General features: G+C 42.0%; 1 protein-coding gene across 2 annotated transcripts; it reads right to left on the bottom strand.

Annotated features, from left to right (window-relative positions):
* Positions 1–266: 266 nt before the first annotated feature.
* GXYLT2 (glucoside xylosyltransferase 2) lies at positions 267–25,233 on the bottom strand. 2 transcript variants are annotated; one of them, XM_069865487.1, is made up of 8 exons: positions 25,039–25,233; positions 24,941–24,999; positions 16,219–16,408; positions 15,874–16,005; positions 9,846–10,097; positions 8,433–8,556; positions 5,082–5,254; positions 267–4,358 (listed from the first exon to the last, which is right to left on the bottom strand). In XM_069865487.1, the coding sequence occupies exons 1-8, from the start codon at positions 25,156–25,158 to the stop codon at positions 4,176–4,178; spliced, it is 1,233 nt and encodes a 410-aa protein (XP_069721588.1). In that variant the 5' UTR covers positions 25,159–25,233; the 3' UTR covers positions 267–4,175. The 2 variants fall into 2 exon arrangements, with proteins under 2 accessions (XP_069721588.1, XP_069721587.1); XM_069865486.1 differs by having other exon boundaries at positions 24,941–25,233.
* Positions 25,234–27,432: the final 2,199 nt, after the last annotated feature.

Here is a 27,432-nt window from a genome sequence, read left to right as displayed (position 1 = left end):
CACAACTGGAGCTGGAGGATGACTCACAAGCACTTTGAGGAAAGGTAAACATACCTATTTGTCTGTTTCAGTAAGGTAAGCAATCTAATACTCTCTCACTATGGGAACAGTAGAATTGTCAAAGAGGAATACTCTGAAACACCAGCTGGATGCAGACACACCCTCTACATGTACACTGTAACATCATTAATACAAAGCTCCATCCTAACCAGACCCAGTACAGAGAAAATTTTATATTTAAAAGAAAACTATCAAAATACAGAGCGTGCTTAAAATTTCATTTATTTTTACTGTAAGCCAAAGGATCTTAATCAACACAGAAATGCACTGCTAGGCCTCCTTGGGAGCTATAAAAAATTGGTGCACTTGTCAAAAATACACAAGCAATTAAATGATACAGAAAAGGTACAGAATTCTTTTCACATATGCTCTTGTTGTGAACACACAAACAAACACAGAGCAGTTTCCAGTTTTCACCTGTAAGCAAAATGATAGCAGAGCTATCTAAGGCCGCTTTGTACCATGCAGGCAAATAGCCTAGAAAAACTCTCACATTATATAAATGAATGCAAGCAAACGCCTCCCACTCCGGCAGTTCTTTGTTGTACAATGCAATGGCTTTCAGCTAAAAGGAGGTGCTCAGCAGCTCTGAACATAAAGCTCCTATTTATCTATCTTCGGCAAGTTCAAGTATAATATAGCAAATTTAAAAACCTGAATATTTGACGCTGATACAGCAAGGACTTGGTTATGTGCTTAACTTTATGCATTGCATATAAGCCTACTGACTACACAGGCAAAACTCAGAGTACCAAACACCTGCTGGTTTAGGGCTTATGTTCAGGTAACCCAGCAGAACAGTTCTCTGGGCTGTACCTCACTGTTTCTCAGCATGAAAGGTGATTCTTTTAATTTATTATCAATACATTCTGTGTGCTGGAGTTTCTATTAATTTAAAGAAAACTATTTTCATTTCCGCCCTATGTTATGATGAACTGCTCAAGGTGTTAACATTAGCAAAAGTGTTTTGGTTACATTATAACACTGGAAATAACTAAAATACATGAGAAGAAGGGGAAATGAGGATATAAAGTCTATATAAGTATTTACACATCCCATTATTAAAATAAATGAAGGCTAATTAACAAGGAATTAGCCACAGGCATGAAATACAAAATTAATAAAAACTGGTTTCTAAGTAAGATTATTATAATCAACTACTGTTAAAACAAAATATAACATGGTTTTGGAAGCTGTAATAAAATATAAATTAATAGTTCTACCAACAAAAAGATCAAAGTTACGTAATTGTTTTAAAACACTTTGGAGAGCTCAAATTATAGCTTTTTTCCTCAGAAAAAGCACAGCAGGGGGGAACCTCCCCCATGCTTCCTGCAAGTTGGTATTACATTAACAAAAGTCTTCATGTTAAAGCATATACTTCATATAGCTGTTGAGAATATAATACAGTTCTTTCTAAACATAAGGCAGCACCTCCTGTAAACATAAAAAGCACTGTTTTAATCTCTAAGCATTTCATATGCAATAATGCCTTTGTTTTGTAACGAATTCCATTCTTTCATTTTCATGTGCCCATAGTTGCAGGGTTCTGCTGAATCATAGCTTACACAATCACAGCCTCCTAAACTTCAGAGGCTTAGCACCAGAGTTGCAACTGTCTGGGAAACAAGACTTCTGCTCTGCAACTTTTTGTGGGTTGTAGATACCATAGAACTGAGGAATTCAGAGTGCCCAGGACGTGTCTCATCTATCGTCATTCAACCTACAGTCAGCTTTACCCCAATACATGAGAATAAAGATCAAAAACCAAGCCAGTATTTTTTACGAGTTCTCAGTATTGCTAGCCTAAAAGGTTTACATGTTGTATGTTAGGCTTATATTGCCTTAAATGGTTAAAAATAGCCTGCTGACTTATTCCTTTCACAGCCTTCTGGTTCTGATGTCTTTAAGATTCATTTGGGTTACATTTTCAACCTTTCCTCTATAGCTAGAAACACACTGTTCTTTTGAAGTGGCAACTAAAACTTCAAGTAAAATAGAAAAAGCTAAGGCAAGTTGTGAGGCAGTAACGCCTGTGAGGGCTAACACAGACCAGCAGGGAAACTGCCAGGACCAAGAGCGTATGCCCCCTGTCCCAAGCCTCTGTCTTAACGCCTCCTCACTCAGATGACTCTGTAGTGACAGTGTTCGACAGGCTGTCATTCACCCAGCATGCTTAATGATGTGTCACCAACATTTTCATGCTCCAGTGTTTGGAAAAGGTTTGCCAGCACTTCACCCTGCATACAGGCTGTTTATCTGGCAGCCTAAGATGTCAGCAAGGCCTGTGTTTTCCCTCCTCATGCGCTGCCACACAAGGAGAGAGGAGTGGGCAAGCTAAAAGGACTTTTTCTTGGAGACTGTTTTCTTATGCAACCGTGCATCAGCCCTGACTGGATATAGAGAAACCCCTAAAACTAAAGTTCTTCAGAAATCCTATGTTTTAACTTAGGAAACATATCCCCCCTCTACAGCCCCCAAACATTGATCTCTATTAAATGTGTGCTACATGTACAAGATAGACAATCTGTGTCAGTTTTCTTTTCATTAGAGAAACATACTTAACCCTCCTCACACCTTTCCTGCTTTGCCTAAGAGATACAGAAGTCAGCGGTTCCACCTAATGGCTCGTATTTTTCTGAACAGACTTGAAAAGTAAGAACATTTTCTCTGCTCTTTTTGTCAAGCACTGACCAACATTCCCTCCCCTCGGGGCTTATACTCAGAAAATGCCCTCTGCAAGTCTGCTCTTGTATCACTGCTCTTAAGAGCGTCCTCACTTTCAGTTCCCCTGTGACTTGTCCCAAGCACCCTTCAGCTACTCTGAGTTTTAAGAAGCTCTTGCCTGTGCATATCCTAAGATGAACATCATACTTTCAAAATCTAAACTAAAGTATTTTAAATAAAGATCAAGGCCATCTTGTGTCCTCTTTCACTTTGAGGCTATTCATAATGATCCTAGCATAAAATCTCTCTACTGCCAGGAATGAAAGTGCCAGGCACAAATACATTTCTGTGCCCCGTGTTTCTGGCAAAGCAGAAGAGGGTGGGTCAGAGGCAGCAGTCTCAGTCTCCCAGCATGGGGATAGAAGAACAGTTCTCGGTGGCAAACCACTGCTACTGTGCAGTAAACATCAACTAAAGCAGAAAAAGATCAATAATACCTCATTTTGTACTCTTCCTTCACAGTATTCACAAACTGCATCTAATGTAGTTAGTGTTGTCAAGTTAGCGAATACATTCTTAAAACTGTTAGAGACTGGAGGGGAAGACCATGAATGCACTCCATGCAAGAAAGGATTCCTTCTTCTGTTCCCCATTAGCTGTGCAGGCGACACAGCTTCCACTGCATCCCCCTCTCATTTCTTGTACACCATTTTCCTATTTATGTTGTAATTATTTTCCTTCTAATTCCTTCAGGAGAAGCCCTCACATAACTACTGAAGAGCAGAAAAGAAAAAAACCACAATCACTAGACAAATAGAGCTGTAAAGCACTACGTAAATAGGCACTTCTATTCCCATAACCTTTTTAAGTAAGGGAAATCTTAGGTCCTACACATGACGAACAGCAGGTAATATACCTTCACACAAAACTGCAACTTCAAGCAAATAATTCCCCTTTACTACAGTAAATTTTAACTCATCCTGTCACAAGAGTGATCTTTTCTGTAAGTGAGCATTCTCATTACAGTCAAGAATATTTGCCGCATCATTTCGAGAGTAATATTCCCTATATGCTACATAGCTCATCCCATAACTTCTTTGTTAAACCCAAGATCAACAAAAGCTTTTGCACAACTTCAAAAAAAAGTCACAGTGAATGCAGCTGTTCTTAAACAAATAACAAAATTAAACTCATGAAATAAAAGTGAGAATCATCAACTTTTCCTGCTGCAACCAAAAGAAATGTAGAAGAGAACAAAAGGCCTAAGTGAGGACAGTTCAGGTAGACTTCTAGGATATCTTCAGGTTTTAAAACTTCAGGAGTTATTAGGAAACTGTATAAGGAAAATATTTTAAGTCTGATTCTCAGTAAAAGAGGTAATTATCTTCATTTATGTGCTTCATTAGATGGGGGAGCAAGAATGAAAAACTGTAAAAATATAGGTACATTTAGTATCTGTGGTTGGCCCCCAAGTAGACAATGACACGATTTTCATAGACCTTCTTCATAGTTTTCTCAATTTGCTTCAAAAATACTTGTGGAATTCTCCCACATAAAGTGTGCACTGTGTCCAGAAACTTAGACTGCAGAGGGTAGTACAGAGACTGGAAGAGATTGTCTTCAAATGGAAACTAAAGAAAAGAAAAAACGAATTATTAGCTTCCACTAGTTACAAAATGGCATTTTAGAAGTTTCTGTAAGATAAAACCTTATACAGGTAGGCAATGACTTATCATCCACCCTCCCAAAGTGTCATCAAAGCTTTCAGATCAGTTCATCTGGGCATATTAGCTGAAACAGCCACCTTCCCAGAATCTGTATTTCTAGAGTTTGTATTTAAAGGGGGTTTTACTAACAGAGATACTGAAACAGAAGAGATTGCAGAAAGTGGAGTTGTACACATACCACATTCTAAGTGGGAATATGGAACTGTGTCTGTATGCAAGCTTTTGCCTTCCGTGTGCCCAAAGGCGCTAGGTGCTCAGGGAGGTGGACCTCTCATTGGGTATTTATGGACCAGTAAATATTATCAGTAAATTACACACCAGAGCCTCAGTACTGGTAGAAAGAATTCCATTCAGCCACTTTTTTCCTAGCTCCAGTATTACAGAAAAGCAATTTATAAGCCTTTTTTGCTTAAATATTTACTGTAATATGAAGGAGGATCACATAAATACATACATGCAGTAAAACAGCAGAGGCCAAAGCAGCCTTCTTATTTTGTGTCTGACAGGCATACATAAAGCACAACCATGCTCAGCCTAATATGCTGGAACAGCAATCCAAGTACAGCAGTTAAAGTCGTAATCGACATTGAAATAAAAGAACTGCCTCCATCAAGATAAATGACTTACATCACGTATCACTTCATAGAGTGCCTTGAAGGTAGGCTGTTTGTCATCATGATAGACACCTCTATTTCCGTGCAGAATAGAGACACCTTCTTCTTCTGCACCTTTACAGTTGCTTCCATACATACAGTGGTCAGGCCGGTAGTTCCACTGACACGGAAACACATAGAGACACTCTGCCAGTGTTGGTCAGGGGAGGCATGGGGCAGGGGGAGAAAAAAAGACACATAAATGAGTTCCAACAATTGATCCAGGTTTCTGTGAAAAAGCTGGGACTGATGATCAGAAAAAAATCAGTTACTTCATGTGCAAACATCCCAGAGAGCAGCTAGACATAGAGACTTCCTCAGGGGATGACTACACAGATCTCAGCACTGCTAGGCCCAAACTAACAGAAAGAGGGCAACACAAAAACTGCATGCAAACATAAACCAAGAGAGCATTTTACAAAGCTGGAAGTAACAGAATCAAACTCAGAGAGCACACACCAGGTGGCACTTTCCGAGGTCCTCTGCCCTAGCAATATGTTTCTGCAGTCACAGGAATGATTACGGAAGCACACACAGCACTGAGTGTTACGCAAAATCCTAAATCCTGCTGGAGACACCATGGGAAAACTTTCAAAGTACATCCTGTGTTTGGTGCTGAAGCTTTCACGGAGGCCATGACAATCTGTTATACTGAGATACAGCAGAGGTAGTGTATTTTATCTACAGTCCTTCTAAGAGTCATCATCCATTCACTACACAGGTCTAGGTTATTTAAAGGTGAGACTAATTTCTCAAAAGGGGTTTTAACTTCCTTTCTCCTACTGATTCTTTTTTCTTTTTTAACTTGCTCTATGCATCCACAGTATTTGCAATATGCTTATAATAAACCACACCAGTTCCTCTAAATTTTTTGCATCAGAAATAGAGTACAGTGAATGGCATGATGCCAACAGGTCATGTCAGAAGTAAGGAAGACTGAATTCTTCACTCGGCCTTTCCTAGCTTCCCAGGAAGTCTGCAGCTGGTCGTGTGTGGTGCTTGAAGTAGGAAAAAGTTTCTGAAACATCTTCCCTTAAGGCCTTTCCAGCAGGAGATGTCTCCAGGAAGGGCAGGTTGTAAGTGGTTTCCGTTCAATCGGACTTATCACATTCAGAATTGCTCCCCAGTGCGGCTGAAAGGACAGGAAGAGCAGTAGAGCCTGATCCAAACCCTGTTACAGTTAATGGGGATCCTTTTGGTAACCCTGAACAGATGTTTGCATGTACAGTTCCTCAGCAGGTCACTATGGGGAAAGGATGTCATCAGGTGCTTATTTGCTTTTGTACACATCACTTGAGTATTCCTGATCTTCTCACCATTACGCATTTGTGCATTTTTGCTGTCACTTCTGGACTCCAAACTCTAGCTGCTCTGCAAGCCCTCAGATTCATTGGTCACCAGAGCAGCCTTCAGAGATGGGAAGAAGGGTGCATCTCTTCAGGCCCCAGGTAACACAGGTCTTTGTCTTTTTAAGCCAACGCACTGCATCTATGAACAGCCTCTGCAGCAGTCTTGACAGATTCCTTCCCAGGCCAGTCTCAATGATCCAGCACTTAAAGACCGCAGGAAAGTCTGGTTTTCTGTTTTAATTGCATCCAGTTCCTTTGTTTTCTTTTCTTGTGCAGTCTGATGTTACGTAATTCATAAAAAATTATTTACCCGTTACAAGAAAAAGACAGGCTATGGTGCAGAAAAGAATCTCCACATGTGGATTTGATAGAGAACACTCTCATGACAAAATTAAACTACTTTTTGCAATCTTTGTTTCTTTTCCTCCATGCCTAAATTAGCAGCTTGAGTTTGACTTCACAACTAATCTGGCTTCATCTTTTTCTTCCTCTAGTAGATCCAATTTTCATAAGATTAATTTCTTTGGGGAAATTAATTTATGATTTAATAATGAAGATTTCTTCCACTTTTTTTCTTCCCCAGGACTGAGGGTAATATGAGGGACAGTGATATCTGACATCTGTTTGCAGTAAACAGATGTTAGCTTATTCCTTCACTTTTGCTCTCTCCTTTTATTTGCTTGGATTTGGGTACATCCAATTACCTACCCTATGACTCCTCAGAGAAAAAGAAAAGGGAACAGAATAAATAAATTCAAGCAACTTCTGTTCTTAAAATCACTTGAGGGAATACAAGGTCATACAGGAAACAAGGGAAAGCAAGTAAGAATAGATACTCAGAATATTCAGCTGCATGAAGTAAGATTCTCAACTTCTTTGGGAAGCACATACAATGCTGCAGTTCTGAAATCCTTTCATTTCTCAGATGTAACTGGTCTTGGAAGCGTCTGAAGTAATTTCTACGTGATCAGTACAAAACACTTACTGAATTTCCAGAAACTGCTTCTGCGCTTGCAGAAAAAGCAGCACCCTTTTAAAATAAAGATGCATAAACATGCCAGTTCCTTGGCAATACACACTCGGGCAAGCAAAACTCCAGTTCAAGAGGAAGCAAAGGACAAACCAAAAATGTTACAGGTTGTTTATGGAGACATTGTGCAGGAGCGACAGACAGGAATCAGATACAGCATTTTACTGGGCTGACAAGTACGTACACATTGGTTGTGCTGGTCCATGCTAGGACAGGTGGGTCTTCCCATCTGTTCTGTGAGAACAAGGTTTTGAGAAATCTGAAGTCCTCCATAGCTCTTAAGAGTCTCAGAGCAGAATACAGAAGGGCAAAAAATGCACAGATTTATGTGGTGCGGAAAATAGATGGCACCATCCTGGTGCCTGCTGAGGTGGATCATTCAGATCAGGGGCCAGAAATGCCTTTCTCAAAAAGTAACTTTTAATGAGAGAGCTAAAGCAGGGAGGGCAACAGTTTCCGAGAAGACACTTCAATGGCTGTGTCCATTTTCTGTTTATACTAGCTTTGTGAGTCATTTGCATAAATAGCAGAATTCAGCTGAATTTCAGAAAAAACAGAGCATAGCTTTGGAGAAAGTTTGGCAATTCAACGTTCAGATAAACATCTGAAACAAAACCATTTTTTCAGCTAGGCCCTGGTCAAGTGACGCTTTTAAGCACACACACAACTTGAATTTCATTCCTGCATTTGACCCTTAGCAATACACTTCTTTATTTTCTCAGAGTCTCCAGAAAGCAGATTTACATATTCCACGGAACCCAGTCTGAACCCCTCTACTTTCAGAACTATTTTCATAGGCTGTAAATCCTAGGCACACTTACTCATTAAGTTCACACCAGAATATATTATGCATATAATAAATAACAAATAGTACTTTAAAATAAATGGTCAAGTTCCAGAAACTTTCTTAACAGAGATAATCATGACTCCAAGATTTATTGCTTACCTGGGTTAAAGTAAAAAATTATATTTAGCAAATCCTGGTCTCCCCATGTAATGTAATTTTTGTACTTTTGGTATAACGGATATAACATTTCCTCCCAAGTCAAACCACTCGGTATCATGCTGTTCTGCAGGGCAGAAAAATAGAAGCAATGGGTTAATACCATGAACAGTGATATGTGAACAGATATGTGACTCTGTGGCACCCACATATTTGTAAGTTTACTGAGCCATGTCAGATACCCAGAAAACTGCAGAACTGCCAGGAAATTCTAGACCTGGACAGGGCTGGAACAGCAGAGCTGACTGTGCTCTTGTTCAACTAAACACAGGAAAGCAAGGTCTCCTGGGTCTAGGTCTGATGTTAGCTCCTGCTATTAACAATCTTCCTATTCTGAGCAACAGGAGGGAGAAAAAGTGGAAAAATGCAGGGACAAGATGAAAATTGAGGTATATAAATGAGGAAAAATGTAGACTAAAAATAACTTTCCCTGGGAGTTATGATATTAAGAGCAAGGACTTTTTTTTTTTTTTTTAACAGTTGTTCCTATAATGGTATAGGAAACCCCTGGCCTTGACTGAGGAGCAATACTATTTCGGATAACTAACATTTTTCAAGAGATTAGAGAATACATGCTCAACAAAACAAACAGATTCTGCAAGTCAGGCCTTTCACAAAAGGAGAAAGGCCAGACCAAGTGTTCCCTTCTCATTTATATCAATTCATGGAGTCACTTCGTCTGCAGCAAGATACAAAATTCTATTTACAGCAGATGTAAAATATCATCAGTTTCTCTAGATATTTCCATCAAGATTCCCAACTTTAAAAACAATACAGTGACTGCTCTGAAGTTCCTTGAGTTTATTCAAGTACCTGATCAGGGTGTACAAGAAAGCTGGGCACAGACTGACAGGACAAGGGGGAATGGCTTTAAGTTGGAAGGGGGAAGATTTAGATTAGACAGGGGGAAGAAGCACTGGCAAAAGTTGCCCAGGGAAGTTGTGGCTGCCCAGCCCTGGAAGTGTTCAAGATCAGGTTGGATGGGGCCTTGATCAGCCTCGTCTAGAAGGAAGTGTCCCTGCCCACGGCAGAGGGGTTGGAACTGGATGATCTTTAAGGTCCCTTCCAACCCAAACCATTCTATAATTCTGTTATTTCATGTGTCTTTCAAGGGAAAATGAAATGTTGAAGAAGCCATTTTTACTACTGCTAACAGGCCGCATCATCAGCAAGTTCTCTGTGCTCCAGCCTCTTGAGGAAGTTTCACTTGTTCTAACATTCATTTTCACTACAATTGCCTTTAGTATTCGAATATATATTCTATAGTTTCTTTATATTACAAATGTTATATAATCCTATACTAAGTTTTACAAGATGGGAAAAATATATAAATCACTGGTTTCTGCTGTATTTCACCTTGAACTGAGTGTTGCGTATCCGTGTTAAATTCATTAGCATCACTCCAGAATTTACTCCAGTTGCCCCATAATAAGGATGACGTGCAAATCGGCTATACCAGCCAATCTTTGGTATCTCGTGTTCTGGGGCCATAGCAGCTAGCTGTGTAGAGTTGAACTCTTTCAAGATGTGCCAGATGTCATCGATGGGTCTCAGGAAGAGAACATCAGTATCCACATAAAGGAGAGAATCCACATCCTTTAAAATGACCTTTTAGGTTTGCATAGTGAGGAGAGGGAGAGACAAAAAGGAAAGCAAAGAGAGAACAACAAAGATGATCACTGGCAAAAAATACTTTTAGTTTAACCATTTGAAAGAGGTTATTGATTTATCAGCTAAATTTAGTTGCACACAGGAACAACAGTTATCATTATCAAGTTATTGGCTTGCTGTTTATGCTTGTTTGTTTTGGTTTTTTTTAAGCTGCACATCCTCCTAAAGTAAAAAAACTCCTTTGGTAAATGGAAATGTCATATTAAAACTTATCAGGTCAGATTCTGATCTGTATTACCATACTTTGTACCAGGGATAAACACAGCAAAGTTAATCAAGTCAGAAGGGTGTAAACTGCAAACTAGATCCAGGATATTCAATTTTTGCTCGTTGACAATGTTCCCCCTTGTGGCTATCCAAATCCTTACATGCTCATTCATTAATTTTAGTGGGGCAAATTATATAGTGCTTCAGCAGTCCAAGATAACTCCCTTAATATTTCCACCAGCTATTTGTAAGATCGTTTGTTAAGTAATAAATATCACAAGCTAAAGTTGACCATCAGTTCCAACCGCATTTTTGTTGCTTTCTCCATTATTTCCAAAACTGTCCAAAAATTCCTGAAGCACTGAAATTTTCTTACTTTGGTCTCAGCCAAAAGCCCTGTTTCTCTCTCTCACTTTCTTTGAAAAGCAAACCCAAAAGGCTATCGATTTTCACCACAATGTGAAACAGAACAATCACTCATCCAATTGCAGTGATACTAGCGACAAACTCCCCTATCTGTACAAGCAACAAATTCTACTTGAAGAAATTTAATTTCACATCAATTGAGATGTATTGCGACTGAAGATTACTTATGAAATAGTGTGAACAACATTAGGATTTTGAACAAGTCGGGATGGGGGTGCAGAGGGAGTTACTTTTAAGCATGCTCAACAGGCATCCACTAGGATGCCAAATCCCCAAGTATGGACTTAAAGAGATTTTTTACCTGACTGAACACTCTAGAATTCAGGCTGACATTTAGGTAAGTTTAACAAATCCCTGAGCTGTATTTCTGACGCGATAACTACACATTCTTCCCACACAGCAGCACAACCAGGACCAGGCAAGTATCTCAACATTTTAAACAAAAGTTATGCTCAGAAGTAAATATTTGCAAATGTTAAGTATCCTGGAGTCCAATACTGAAAAATAACCCCCACAAAGTAAAAAGACAGTTACTTTAGGAGTAAATCAATAGAAGACAGACAGTTGAAAAGAAGAAAAGGTTTTTTAGCTTAAGGATATGCTGGATATTGTATATTATTCAGAAGCACTTAGAAGCCCTAATTCACAGGGACCTACTATATGAAGTCATATAAAATAAAAAAAATATATATATAAATAAAAAATCCCCCCAAAATTTAGTGCGAGACAGGAGATAACACATGAATACAAATAGCACAGAAGCTATAAGACTTTGCCTGAGGTATCCACAGCCCAGTTTATGCCATGTAAGGTATTTTATAAGGGCTCAGGCATCTTCCAGCAGATGGTTGAGGGGGAAGTTTAACAGGTGCTTATAGATGCTCCTCTTAGGCATAAGCGACAGCCTGGGCACTGCTTGCTCCAGAAGAAAACTGTTCTTTCCGCAGCCTGAAACAAGACACATAAATTTAAGCCTGTGGACTGTAATAATTTTCCTGCACATAAATGGATTCAAGCAGGTATTTCAGCTCTTTGTGAAGTGGGTGCCTACCAGCATTTGGCTCCACACTTCCCACCTTGTATTCCCCCACTCAGGATTCACTTGCTGTCCTTTCTGGTTTGTCAAAAGACTCCTTCCTCTCCTGTGTCCAAGGTGTTGCCCTGCAGTGACAGCAAACAGACTAAAAGGAAAGCTCTGATACTTCCTTTAAGCCCTTCACACTTTTCTCTTTCACATCTGAAGCGTTAAGACTTATTTAAAACCCACACAAGTCAGTTTGAATTGATCACATCCCCTTCTGGCTGTGCATTTAACTTTGCCTTGGGCAGGGGAATTTAATTTCAGAAACAGTGGCTGCAAAAGCTTCTTGCATAGTTCCCAGGATTTCAGTGGAATTACACTGGGGATGAAACTAATTTAAATAACTTCAGCATTCCCAATGTCCTATAGTCTTCAGGTAGCTCTGTTTCCAAACTAAATAGTGCTTTCAAAAAAAGAGGCTTTACACAGCCCTTAGAACAATATTTAGCTTCTACTTACTCAAAAGCATACAAGAGGAGACAATACATTTTGCGTGTGCTGATGTTCAATGTATAAAGTGTTCGAGGACCACACGGCAAGCCTGTGGCACAGAACACCTCGCTCCAGCTTGCTCTGCCTGAGCCAGACACAGCACACAGAGCCTGCCAGGAGGCCTAACCAGAGGGCTGTGACAGCAGGTTAAAAATGACATGCATAAGCAGCGCAAAATTGTGTCTGCTAGTCTGAGTTCAAGTGTGATTTATTTTTTTTTGCAGATCTATAGAGTATCCTTAGTAGATCTGTCAAAAAGTTCTGCACAGAACTGGCTATATTTAGCCTGACACTTCACTTAAATACTCAATTATCTGTAATTTGATTTCACAACTTCTGTCTCCATAGATTCCCCCTGTGTTAGCAAGGCTGGCGAGTAATAACACACTACTGTGTAAACACATACTGGTGCACTGTAAAGCTGTGCTACCTAACGGTTTGCAATGGCTAGCATGGCAGTTAGCACAGCTTTATCCAAACTTAGGTACAAATCACAAACTTTGATGCTAATGTAGCAGTACCAGGAAGCCAAGTTACTAAACTGAATTGTAGTAACCAATTAACTCAAGTTACAACAGAGATGAAGACTTACGTCTAGATAAAGTGCTGCAGCTGAACCAGTAGGTTGGATACTTCAGTGTACTGAAAAGAATCATCAAATCATAGAATCATAGAATAGTCAGGCCTGGAAGGGACCTTAAAGATCATCCAGTTCCAACCCCCCTGCCATGGGCAGGGACATCCCTCTAGACCAGGCTGCCCAAGGCCCCATCCAACCTGGCCTTGAACACCTCCAGGGATGGGGCAGCCACAAATTCCCTGGGCAACCTGTGCCAGTGTCTCACCACTCTCATGGTGAAGAAATTTCAGGGTTCTAAATGTTTCTAACTATTAGAACTAAAATGATCCAAAAATCCCTTAAGCATTTCATGATACTTCAGCTGGTTGTTTTGGTAGCCCAAAACAGCAATTCAGAAACAGCTGCAAGCCAGCTCTGCGGCATGCAATGTTCTTGAGACCAGAAAACAGTTTTTCACCTGGTATCTTAACACCCATGTTAGTGTCACAAAACAGTGTCAAGTGACTGCTGAGAGCATTACTCTCCTAGTTTATTTTTAAAGTTTCATTTTGTGCTCATATTAAGATCCACATCTGCCTTATTCTTCCTTCACAAATCCCATTGATGGTTTTATTGTAGTAGACTGCAGCAGGAGATTTAGACTCGTGAGATTACATGGCTAAATCTACTTCCCCTGCGCATACGTACATAGCAAACATCATCAGACATCACAAAATGCCTCTGTGAAGAAGCCATATGATCTTCCTTAATATGTTAGTAACCAAGACTCAACGCGTTTGTCAGCCTGTTACCCAAGACAAAACAGTTAATCACTATAAGCTGCATGATCACACTCCAGAGCTCTAGTTTTATCAGTTTTAACCCTTGAAAGATTCTTACACAGTTTTCCCCTAACACATTCCTCATAGCCTCCTGTCCACTTACACATGCCTGCTGGTGCTGCAGAAGAGAGATTTCTTTGGTAGGAGAGGCACTTGTGAGTCAAAGACTCACATTCCACTCAGGCTTAGCATTATCAGGAGCAAGGCAATTTGCACAACTGAGGGCTAAACAGCTGATAAACTCTACTGCTGCTTTTCTGGGGTCCCCCCTAAACCCAGTCACATTTTATGCCGCTGCAGGAGAAAATGGACAGGGAAGGACAAGAAAAAAAGGATACTGATATCCCGCTGGTGTTTATTGAAAATACAAGTCAAAATAGTTCTCTAAACAATAACAGTGGAAACCCTCTGCTCCACTGTGTGCAGACTTGTCTTGTTCAAATGGGACATCAGAACCTGGTTATCAACTACCAAAAAAAAATAACAGTGGCTGAAATTACTCAGAAACAGCCAAGGCTCTGTCAGCCTGCAAATCCAAGTACCAAAAGTCCAGCTGGACATTTGCCACCTCAGCTATTACTACAACTCATTTTCTTTACTATATCCACATCAACTTAGTACCAGCTGCAACTGCTCTTGGACAACCTCTCCTATTCAAAGCCATAAACTTCAACCAGACCACACACAACATCCTGCACCTGCCCCAAGAGAAGCAAACATTTACAGCTCAGGCTGCCTCCTTCCTTTTGTAAGGCAACACACAACAGTCTAATATTCCTTACATGAAGGTGCTCAAGTCCGGAGTTCTCCTGTAACATATCAGTGACAAAGAAGGAACTAAGAAAAGCACTGTCCAGCCTAAAGGAATCGGCATGAATACAATCCCCTTTCAGTAATCAGAAAAGTGAAGACAAATAGCAGTGAAACTGTTCTTGTGATAAGAGGCTACCAAAATAACAAAAAAACTCACAGAAATGGGAAGAACAGGGAACTGTGTTTACTCAGTGGAAACAATCCCATTTGAGTACATCCTTACAAACAATCTGTATTGAACAAGCTAATGCTTAGGGATTATTTTCCAGGTGACATAAATATTTACTCGGGGAAGAGAGAATCCCTGCTGAAGTTGGACTTACTTTCTGCCCATCTGGCCTTCGTGCATTTGACCGTTTACCTCTAAACAGCAGATAAATAGAACTGCTGACAGCAAATATTTTCTCACATATGTATTCATAGACTATGTATCTGGTTGTGCAGCTGTCTCCTGATTGTTTCCAGCTGAGAAAGTAAAAATTTTTTGTGTCCCTCCCATTTCTCTTAAGACAGCAATGAAGAAATCTGGATCATGTGAATAGCACTTTACTTTATTGGAGTTACCCCATCATCAGCAATGCACAAGATATTATGTTCTCAATTCCACAGAAATCACTTCATGCAAAAGTTCTTTCAGTTTCTGATATCCCTGCATTTGCAGAATTGTTATGAACACCTTCTTTGTCTCCAGCAACCTCTGATATTTTCCAAATTTACGACACTAAGTATTACACAGTAAAGAATAAAATTTTTCAGTGAACCTGAAGATCCTAGGGTACATGGGTCTCTTGCGTGAAACTTGACTTTGAGCACACTGGAATTATTACCTTAAGGGCAAATCTGACAATCTTGGAAAAAGAAATAAAACTCAAGGAAAAGGGATTGGTGAAAGCATCAGTATAAGGGCTAATATATGGAAAGGGGGATAGTTGGTAAAGATGATATGACTGCACACTGAAAAGAATGTTATTTATGGAAGGCATGCAGCATCTACCCTGAAAGCATCTGCCCTGAAAGAGATCTCACACTGAGTCTTAAGAGTCCAAGAGGCTAATGAAACCACAAACAAATAAGAAACACACATCCTTTGTTAGCAGGAGAAAAAGTGAGGCTGGATTTCTGTTTTGTTTTGTTTTTTGGTTTGTTTTTTTTAAGTGGCTAAAGCACAGATCAAAATATCTTTAAGCAGATGTTGCAGCCGGAAAACGGTTTTAATATTAGAATCAGCAAAGCTTCCTTTCAGTGGAATTAACATTCCCTGAAGCGACCTACTCAGAAATCCAGGTGCCTTACCGGAAGAAAAAGGCGCTGGGCAGCACATGGTTTGAATAACTTTTTCCATTCCTGAGCATTTCCTACTGAGAAGGTTATTGGGTAAATGCTGTATTCAAACTTCTTTGTGTATGAGGAAGGCCATTCCTTTAACTGAAAGACATGGAGGAGAAGGAGACAGACACTACATGTTATATAGCTTTAAAAAAACCCAAACCAACAAAATGTATGCATAAGGAATTTATAAACTGTGTATAGTAAAAAAGTGCTTAGTTGCTACTTGTTGATTTCAATGTAACTTAGTTACAAGCTGCAAATCTCTGAGCGAACTCATGTATTTATCTATTAAAGGACAAAGCAACTCACCTTCTTCTCAAATTCAGGCTTAAGAGAATCCTCAGCAAAAATGTGAAAACAGAGCCTCCTGTTGCTAAAGAGAATTGCTGATTTCAGCATGATCAGTGTCTCTTCAAGCCGGTCCCCACATGCCACTACTGCCAGATGCATGCATTGCGAAGATGAAGGCTCTTTTGAACGTTTCTGTTCTCCAGGTTTCCTGAAAAATCATAAAAAGGCATATAAAAAAAAAACTGAAGTAAACATGAAGAGAATTCTCCATTAACAGATATCAGGGCTTTTTTTTTACTTCCCCTTCATTATGCAGGGGATCAGGACGGGTTGTTTTTCAGTTTAGGTATCCACAAAACATGCAAGTAGCATGCCAATTTTGTCAGAAGTGCAAATGAAGACCGTTAAAACTACAACAAAAAGAAATATGCTCTTTTCAGAAACGTTCTGGTTATTCCTACATTTCTGGACTCGCATAAATCACTGTACTATGCACACATATGAAACTAATTCAACAGCACATCAAACCAGACAACTTGCTCTGTGCAAATGATAGCTCTTTTTCCATCTTGGAGGTTATGAAGCCAGAAAGGACTTATTAGTACCCAGCCAACTTCCAAACACCATGTAGATTACAGAACTAGATCCAGTAATTTCATTACTAGGCCCATAACTTTTGGCTAGACTGGAAGAAGATATCCAGTCCCTACCTTAAAAAAAAGTCCACTGCATACATATGTAAATTATTCTAACACTTAGTTAATTTTGCTGTTAAAAATGCATGCCTTAATCCTGGCCTGAAGGTACTGGCGTAGTTTCAAAGGACAGCACTCCATCTCACCCCATGGACTGCCTAAGATTCCGCTAAAACAGAGATTTTTAAAAACAAACAGATTCACATGTCCGAGATTAATCAGACCATATTCCACAAGCAATCAAGGGCCAAACTACGTTTTTTTCACTTAGCATCCATCTGTGCAGGCTTTAAATACATTTCAGCCAGACCAGAGGGGAATCTGCATTAAAAGGCACAGTGAAGCTTCTTGCTAGCCAGAAAAATAAGGGTTCTTATGGGGAGTGATTGAAAACATTCTGAAAATACAGTCTTCTGGTTTTGTGTGTTCCCCCACCACCAGTGTGGGGGTAAAATCACATCCTCTAGGAATGCTTCTACTATACTGTATTCACATTCCAACAGGGATCGCATTTATACTCCACTAGATGGATGTGTGCTGACAAAGCAACTAAATCACAAGCATCGTAACCATTATAGGCAAGTTCAAAAGGCTAATCATAGATCACAACCAGCTCTTGACACAGCACAGAACAGAGGACATCAATCCCTGCCTCTTCTCAGCACACACTATTACATACATACAATTAATCAGTAAAGCTGATACTAGAAATAAAAGTTCTAAATAAAGAGAAAAAATGACAATTAATAAAGCTGTCATTATCTTTTTCCAGACATTAGAATGCTGCTCTAAGAGCAGCATTCTACAGTACAGAGTAATCCACTTCTCCGTTAAGGAATAGCAGCCAACGGTACTTTACTGACTAACAAAGCAACATGTTTCATTAAGGGTTTAAAGTCTCAGGCTTTAGTTTTAATTAAACGCCAATTTCATCAGTGTATAAATAATGGAATACTACATCTATGTGAAGTGGTATTTACTTTCCAACCTATTAGTGTAAAAACAACTGAATTATTGAAGTGAATAATTAGCTGCTCACACAGATCCCCTTTTCCCCCCTTCTCCCTATCTCTTTAATGTTTCCTCTTAATTGAGTCTCTAAATCAAGCCATATGCAGGATGAGAACTGCTTTGATATAGCTTGTGGCAATGGAATTCACTGGGAGAGGGTCTAAGCTCTAAGCTTTTATTGCAACATTTCAAAACCCAACAGCAAAGCACTAAGCTTTTCTTTGCAAACTTTAGCCCCAGCGAACTCTCCACTATGCAGCTATTTTGAAATGAAAAATCCAGCATATGTAGACAAGCACTTCCAACAAACAGACTCGGCAGAAGCAACCCTCAAAGCAAGCAGAACACCCCATAAGGCCAGGGGAGCTATGGACGAACAAGAGACACAACCCTCCCAGCCTCAGAGAGAGTAGGGGAGAAAGCTGAGCCTTGGAGATGAGTAATTATGAGTTGCAAAGGCCTCGGCTGGAGGGGTTCAGGAGGCATAAGCAAGAATAAAAATCCCCAAGAAAAGGAGCATGAGGCAGTATTTGAACTACCTCAGTAGTATTCCAGGACACAAGGGCTACAGTTAGAGGAAAGTTGCAATGAGGTACAAAAGAACTCAGGGACATAACATTTTGCATCTTTTTTTGTAAGTACACAAAGATGAGCTGAAAAGGGAGATACGGCAGTGCCACAGCGTGATGCATTTAACAGCAATTTTAGCTCACCCTTTTGAAAATTATTATTCAAAAGTCTGAAAATAGGCAGGTGTAAAGGCAAAGTCAAAGGCACATGAGCAGACTACAGCAAGAACATCACAACTCCTCTTCCCTCCTCTGCTTACACATGCAGGGAGGAAAGGGAGGGACAGGGAGAAATTACATCTGGTTGAAAGGATACTCGTTAAAGATCTGCAGGATGCAGCCAATGCCTTCAAACCAAAACTGTTCCAGTTTAACCAACAGCACCTAGGATACTTCTGCTTTACACAGAATAAATGGCTGTGCTGGCTTACCTGGATCCCCTCTTGGTGATAAGAGGGTCTCCAGAATGCATTGTCAAGAAAGAAACCAGAGGGAACTTACAACAGTGGAGCAGGGGTAGGTCAGGCTGGGCACCAGGAGCTTTCTTATTCAGTTACTGCTTAATGAAAGACCTTCTTTGAGCTGAGGTTTCATAGAGGGTACACACTGAATCCTCATTCAATACAGTATATCTCCTCTGATTGCAAACATTTCTTTATTGTGTAATTAGCAGTGGTTGATACAAACATACTGGGAAGCTAAGAGCTTTTTGAAACATTTCCTGCTCAGATGTTCCTAGACAATACAACAAAAGGAATAGACAGAAGATGCACACTTTGTTTGAAAGGATGGAGTACCTTAATATCGCAGTAAATTGTACAAAGCATAAAATTTGCTACGTAGAATACAAAACAGCTGACAAGCAAGAGAAACTATATTGCTGGGTTATCAACCTAAGACATCCATAGGCTTCTGACATAAAGAAGTACTCAGGTAGTGGTTGAAGGGTACGTTAACATCATTTTTTGGCTCTATTTCAGTAAGTCAGCCCCTGCAAAGCTTTGGTCGAGTCATTAATTCTTTGTGCTTTAGTTGCCCTACCTGTAAAATGGGAACAGCTGTTACAGTACTAATAGTTACCTACCTCAAGAGACTTCCAAGCCCATTAAAAGCACACAGATCCAGAGTCCTACAATTATTATTATTATCCAGTTCTTCCTAACATTTATACACACATTCATTCTTTTATAGCTCAAATTACTGGCTATGGATAGAGTCTATAAGTGGATTTTATGACATAAATTAAATGTTTAAATGCATCTAAAACAAAACAGTGACCTGGGCCTTTAAATTTAATGTTTGACAAGAACAAATACAGAAATTATACACACGAGGTCTTTGTTGCCTTGAAATCCTTCTTCTAATTTCAGTACATAAATGTAGCTTGTCAACATATTATAAATATACAGCATTATGTCAAGTTTTTTGCTCTCTTCATCTGTTCAGAGAAAATTGCTTCCTGCTCTCCCTTTCCTCCAGTACTTCTATTATATGGCTTTAAAATTAAGCACTTTTGCCTAGGATTAAGCACTACAGAAAGTACCACAAAATACTCGCAGAATACATGCTTTTGAAACAGCTGAAGACAGACTTGATACGCTATAGCATGATAAAATGTTTAAAACAGAGGCTTTCCAACAATACAGACCAACTCCTATTCAGTTGTCCAAGGGTATTTTATTTACCACATACATGTCTTTCTGACAGGCAAGGATACTGACACAGCAGAAGAAGCCTGAGTGTTTAAGCACAACAGTGCACATCTCTAGGTCTTAAAGTTTATACTACATTCAATTTTCTTATTAGTCACAGCCAAAGTGTCTCAAACATAATTAACCCAAAACCTGTCTAAATCAATCCACATCTATTCAAAATAATGCATTCCCATCTCATTATAGAGCTTGCTAATCTATTCAAGCCTTCAAATATATTCCAAAGAGGAAGATAATACATGCAGATTCTTCGAAAATGCAATATAGTAGTCATTTTTTGAAACCTGCTTCGTATTATTATCTCATTTACTCTTGCAGCATAAACCTGGTTAAACTTAGACATTGTATCTGTCCTGGTTTTGGCTGGGACAGAGTTAATTTTCTTCGCAGTAGCTGGTACAGTGCTGTGTTTTGGATTTAGAATCACAGAATGTCAGGTTGGAAGGGACCTCAAGGATGATCTGGTCCAACCTTTTTAGGTGATATATAGTTTAAACGAGATGGCCCAGAACCCTGTCAAGCTGAGCCTTAAAAGCGTCCAGTGTAGAAGAACCTACCCTTTTCCTGGGGAGATTATTCTAATGTTTAACTATTCTCAAGGTGAAAAATTTTCTTCTGGAATCCAATCAGAATCTCCCCAGGAACGACTTATACCCATTACCCCTTGTCATTTCCACATGACTCCTTGTAAAAAGGGAGTCTCCATCCTCTTAGAACGACACTTTTTATTAAGGTCGCCCCTAAGCCTTCTCCTCTCAAAGCTGAACAAACCCAGCTCTCAGCCTTACTTCATTTGGTAGGTTTCCTAGCCCTCTGATCATCTTTGTGGCCCTTGTCTGGACCCTCTCCAGCCTGTACTCATCTTTTTCTGTGTAGTGGGGACCAAAACTGAACATAGTACTCCAGATGCGGCCTGACAAATAGTATGACAACGCTGTTGATAACACAGTGCTGGTTTAGTTGTTGCTAAGTGATGCTGACATCAGCTCCAGGACTTTTCATCCTCTCACACTTCACCAGTGAGGAGGCTGGGGGTGCACAAGAAACTGGAAAGGGACACAGCAGGGACAGCCGACCTCGGCTAACCAAAGGGATATTCCACACCACACGATGTCCTGCTGAATATAAAGTTGGGAAGAGCTGGCCGAGGGCCAGCGATTGCTGCTCAGGAATTGGCTGGGCATCAGTCAGTAGGTGATGAGCAATTGCATTGTGCATTGCTTATTTTGTATATTCATTATTATTATTATCGTTACTACTATTATTGTCCCTTTCTGTCCTAGTAAACTGTCTTTACCTCAATCCACAAATTTTACTGTCCCCCCCCCACCTTAATCCCACGCGAATGGCTCTGCGGCATTTAGCTGCACGCTGGGTTAAACCACAACTGTATCAAAACCAGTGATTCACTAAATAGGCTCCTTTCCTGACAGTCTACACTGTGTCACTGTCCCAACAGTGGCTCCATTATATGAAACACATTCTCTCACATGCTTCACAATATGAATTAGAAAGGCTCTGGAAGTTTTAAATGAAGGGTTTTTTTCACTTTAATGCAGTTGCACAAAACCAACTGTAGCCGCTGACAATCAAATAAACATTGAAGTTTTAACCTCCTCCTACCACTAAGAGAAAGGGGAGAAAAGCACTCAAAACCAGAGTGGATGTTTATATCTCCCTCTTATCAAGTGGGTTCTTTGTTAGACAAGTATGAGGTATTTGGGGCTTGGGCATGTTATTGTAAGCTACCAAACTCAAGCCAAACTTGCATGTGCGTGCACACAGCCTGCAAAGAAAGAGAAAGTATCTTGATGGGTTGCCATTTAAAAGACGTTTTGCTTTGGAAAAGTTACTTCCAAGGAACTAAATGTGCTGGCAAAGTTTCACTTCCCGAACCTCGCTATGCTGGTTTAATAGAATGTGTGGTCACATCTGCCCTCCAAATGTAAAATAACCCTTTTGCTTTTTGATACTTCACACAGATTGTTTTGGCACATACTTAGAACTCTTCATATGATAAAAATTTTACTGAAGGTATAGAACTTGCTACTTCCAAGAGGAAGGATCAGTAAAGCCACCATCAAAAACCAGTTCTCAAAGCTAACCAGAAACTTAAATGAAACGCTCATCTAGATTTGCAAAATTACCCAATGACCCAGGAAGGATACAAGAACATATTTACTAACATTTGCCAGGTACCAGGCAGCTAGTGGTTCATGACTAAGCGAAGCTTTTATCATGTATCACTGCTTACATCAGAAGAAACCTGCACTACTTAAAACCTAAAAAACCATGTCTTCTATGATTATGATGTGACTATCCAAAGCAGTTCTATAAAAGCTCAGTTAAACTACAATTCACCTTGCCTGCAGCAGGACTGACTCCTACAAAGTGAACACACATCCTAGATAACACCTTTGATTATTTCTGAGTTCAGACGAAAACCTGCACCCTTCTGACAAAGCTACACAAATCAACTTGGAAAAACACATTCAAACAGCTTTTTACATTCACATAGACAAAGCTTTGCTATGGTTATTTAATCAATAATGCAGTCTACATCTAAACACATACACCATGATCAGATCACAAGATCTTACATAGCCATAATCAGATTTTTTATTATCTGGAAGGAATCCATTAGATTATACATGATCTCTCCCATCAATTAAAAAACTATCTCCCTTTGCTCATAAGGACTAACTAAAATAACAGCACAGCAGTAACAAGCCTGATTCCACATGTTACATTGGATGTGCTTTACCGTAAGCACATGCGTAAGCAAAGCCTATCAAACCAATGGAAATCCTCACTCCTGGATTTAATAACTAGCTAAATCCTCATCTGTTTCTTCCAATCCAAATTCAAGCCACCACCATCACCCTGAAAACAGCCTTACACTGCATTCAGTGCATCTTGGATTGGGCTTTTTAAGGCAAGTAGATCCCACCACCTGATGTCTTCACTGTGCAGATGTGGATGTGATCTGCTCCAGAATGGCACCCACTGGCAGGTATTTCTGCCTTTCCAAGAATACAAGCATCTCCTCAACTTGGACCATGTTATGTCACACACACACAAAGTTCCCCTTACTTAATTAGATTTTACTAACTAACGCAACACAGAATCTTTCAGCAAGGGGCAGAACTGGACCCACAGTCCTCAGTTCTACAAACTCCTGCTGATGCCAATCGTCCAGGATCATGTCCTGCCAGCAGATGTGAGGGGAAACAAACAGCCACCAAACCCCACAAGAAAAAAAAAAAAAAACAGCTCAAATTTGAAGAACAGGCATGGTTTAAATACAGCATTCTCCTCTTTCTTTTGTTGTGTTGCAGACCTCGTAACAAGTACTTGCAAAGTCAGTAAATAATAGAAAAGTTAGATTATGTCAAATTTTGGAACATGAAGATGCTCATTGAAATGGAACAGTTGTCTACACTCTCTAGCGGTTTCATACTTCCTGGGTTCCTTCCTTCAGTGTTCTTGATTTCTATGATAATCGAAGAGATATGCTATAAAGAAAAATGACTTTGGGAGGTACAGTTGCCAGCGGAAATAATCCTGCGTTAATACTTGCATTTGAATTCTGTCCATGACCCATTCTCCGCCACAGTAAACATCTCACGCATTCAGCAGGGTAACAATGCTTGTAAGAAACCAACTGCTTTAATAAGTTAAGGAATAAGAGCTCAAAAAACAGGAATAGTCTTTCATTCGAAACATCTCTGTGAAATCGTGAATCAAAGACACAAAGGCATACCAAGTTAATTAGATCTATGAGGTCACGCTGACCATAATATAGTTGGAATGCGGAGGGGAACAGAGTCCTCCACCCACTGAAAGCGCTGCCTGGATCTTTTTCTGAAGTAATTACAGTTTTTTGCAAAATACTCTGCCTGTAACGTGATTTCAAACTCTTTTTTTTTAAAAAAAAGTATTTACATATTAAAAGCATTAAAAGAAAAGCTCAGCGGCTGAGAAATGAGTTCGGTACCCACGGACAAAGCCGCCCCTTCCCTTTCCCTGCAGCTCCCGTGGAAAACCCGCAGCTCCCGAGGCTGACAGCAGCTCCGCGGCCAGCGAGGACCGCATTCCTTCCCCACGTCAGCCTTCAAAACAAGGCCAAAACTAATGGAAAAGCAGCTGTTTTGGAGGCCGCCCCGGCGCAGGGAGGCTCCGGCTCCCCAAGCCACAGCGGCTCGCCTGGGGCGTTCTGCCCGCGGGGGCGGGGGACAGAGACCGGGGACGGGGCAGCAGAGCCACCAGCGGGGCCCCACGAGGGGTCAGAGCCACGAGAACAAGGCCCCACAGGGCTGCAGAGCCACCACTGGGGACCCACGGGGCGGCTGAACCATCAATGGGGACCCACAGGGACCCCCGGGGCTGCAGAGCCACTAGCGGGGACCCACGGGGGGCGGGGGCAGAGCCACCAGCGGGGACCCACGGGGATTCACGGGGCTGCAGAGCCACCAGCGGGGACCTACGGAGCGGCTGAACCACCAGTGGGCACCCACGGGGACCCATCAGGCCCCTGGGGGCGACAGAGCCACGAGCACGGACCCCCGGGGCTGCAGAGCTACTATCGGGGACCAACGGGGACCCCCGGGGCTGCAGAGCCGCCAGCAGGGACCCACGGGGCGAGAGAGAGGCACGAGCAACGACCCACGGGGGCGGACAGAGCCACCAGCGGGGACCCCCCGAGCGACAGAGCCAGGAGCGGGCCCCCTCCGCGTCCGCAGCGCCCCGTTACCTGGCGCGGGCGAGCGCGCTCCCGCGCGGGGGGCTGCGGCCGAGGCGCGGCGGCGGCGGCGGCGGCGGCGGGCGGGCGGGCGCGGAGGGCGGCGGCGGGCGGGCGGGCGCGGAGGGCGGCGGTCGCGGCGGCGCGGCGGCGCTGCCCGCCAGCAGGTAGAGCAGCAGGAGGCTGCCCAGGCAGAGCAGCGCCGCCGCCACCTTGCAGGAGAGCCGCATGGCGCGCAGCTCGGGGCGCGGGGCGCGCCCCCCGCATCGCCCGCCCGGCCCCGCGCCGGGACGTGGCCCGAGCCCCGCGCGGCTCCCGCGGGGAGGGCGGGGCGCGCCCTACCGTAATCTCTGGAGTAGCCGCGCGCCGAGGGGCGGGGCCGCGGGCGGAGGGAGCGGGATCGTCCCGTTATGTGATCGAGGAGTCACTAGGTTGGAAAAGAGCTTTGAGAATATCGAGCCCGGCCGTACCTGTGCGCTACTAAACCAGATCCCTGAGAGCTTCATCGCCCGGCTTTTAAACCCCTGCAGGGATGGAGGCTCCACCACCTCCCAGGGCAGCCTCTGCCAGGGCCTGATAACCCTTTTGGTACAGAAATTCTTCCTAATATCCTGCCTGGCACAGCTTGAGGCCGTTCCCTCTCCTCCTATCGCCCGTCACTTGGGAGAAGAGACTGCCACCTGCCTCTCTACAACCTCCTTTCAGGGAGCTCTAGACACTGATAAGGTCTCCCACTCAGCCTCCACTTCTCCAGGCTAAACAACTCCAGTTCCCTCAGCCATCTCTGAAAAGATTTGTTGTCCGGCCCCTTCACCAGCTTCATTGCTCTTCTCTGGACCTCAATGTTTTGCTCGTAATGAGGGGCCCAAAACTGAACACAGTATTCGAGGTGTGAGCTCTGAGCACAGGGACAGAATCGCTTCTCCACTTCTGCCAGATGCGCTGTTTCTGATAGAGGCCAAGACGCTGTTGGCCTTGATAACTCAGCATTTCTGTGTTGGAGGGAGAAAGGCGAGGTAGGACTCTGGATCCTGGATCCTGGCAGACCGCATCACTCCAAGGTAGCTTTTATTCCCCTGCTGAGCAAAGATCTCTGCTCTGCAGGTGTGGAGCGCTAGGAGAGCACTCAGAAGGATGAGCAGGACAACTGGGTGGGAGAAGAATTGGTCTCTGAAGCACATTTCGTGTTTGCAGTAATGGGCAAATGGCTGCCCAGGTTCTCTCGGCCTTGTGACTCCAGTTTATCCCCTGCCTACACATCATTCTCATCCTACCTGTGCTGGAGGCAGGTTGTATAGGGATAAACTGCAGTATTTGTAGAACACTGAAGGAATATAAGCACTGGCACAGGTTGCCCAAGGAAGCTGTGGGTGTCTTATCCCTGGAGGTGATCAAGGCCAGGCTAGATGGGGCTTTGGGCAGCCTGATCTGGTGGGATGTCCCTGCCCATGACAGGGGGGTTGGAATTATGTGATCTTTAAGGTCCCTTCCAACCCTAACTATACCATGATGCCATGATTCTATGATTTCAATTATGCTGGGTCCAGACATTCCATCCCAGTTCACCCAGTCCTTCATTCTCTCCTCTCTGGGGGCACTTTTTCTTACTGCACGCTTTGCTTCTACACACAAGCTTTTTTCACGTGATGAGCTGCGAGGCACACGGCTGCTTTCGTCAGCCCGTTCTGTGCAAGCAGCAGTATCTGACCCCTGCCAGACTCCTACAGCTTGAGGCATGGCTGTAGCTGCCCCAGGTAGCTACACCAGGCCCTCCTTAGCATTGCTTTTGGTATTTTTTTTCTGAAAACATAAGAAAAACACAATGTTGTCGAGTATGACTATGTTAAGATGTAAATATTAAATAGTATAACGTACAGATAGGTATCTGTAACTTCCCTGCCTTTTTTCATTTGGTTTGCTTGATATTAGTGCAGGTTTTTCCAGTTGTTCACAATATTGAGATACTACTTTTCAACTGTTTATTCCTACTAATCTATGCTGTGTCTCCAAAGTTGTCTCCAGATTAAAAGCTCACTGTGGAAGTGTCTTACAGTGCTATGGCAAGTTGCATTCTGTTTACAACTGTGATAGATAATAACTATTGTGGACACTTAAACCACGAAGTCAGAACTTTCCCTTATGAGCTTACTCATTCAGACCTTATTTCAGTTAGGGAAGTGGGTTTATACTTTGCTGCATAGCCTTAATGAACACTTCTACCTAATTCTTCTGGCTATTCTGGTCTGGTAGTGAGGCAGGTTGCCCAGGGAAGTTGTAGAAGCCCCATCCCTGGAGGTGTTCAAGGCCAGGTTGGGTGGGGCCTTGAGCAACCTGATCTAGTGGGAGGTGTCCCTGCTCTTGGCAGGGGGGTCGGAACTAGATGATCTTTAAGGTCCCTTCCAACCCAAACCGTTCTATGATTCTACGATTCTATGAACATAAGGGTAGTGGGGTGGGGTGGGAGGGAGAAATGAAGGACCTGAGGGAGGAGGCGGAGCTGGGGT

The sequence above is a fragment of the Phaenicophaeus curvirostris genome, chromosome 11 (genome assembly GCF_032191515.1).
Source record: "Phaenicophaeus curvirostris isolate KB17595 chromosome 11, BPBGC_Pcur_1.0, whole genome shotgun sequence".
NCBI lineage: Eukaryota > Metazoa > Chordata > Aves > Cuculiformes > Cuculidae > Phaenicophaeus > Phaenicophaeus curvirostris.
Note: the sequence above shows the minus strand (reverse complement) of the source record. Positions and strands in the feature narration are given on the sequence as shown.

Bases quoted from the DNA above. Each gene is read 5' to 3' on its own strand.
- GXYLT2 (XM_069865486.1), bottom strand. From the start codon at position 25,158: ATGCGGCTCTCCTGCAAGGTGGCGGCGGCGCTGCTCTGCCTGGGCAGC. The intron at 16,006-16,218 runs GTGAGTTGCTTT...CATGTCTTTCAG, and splicing joins AGCCTGAATTTGAGAAGAAG to TTAAAGGAATGGCCTTCCTC. The intron at 8,557-9,845 runs GTGAAATACAGC...TCTGCCCTGCAG, and splicing joins TACGCAACACTCAGTTCAAG to AACAGCATGATACCGAGTGG.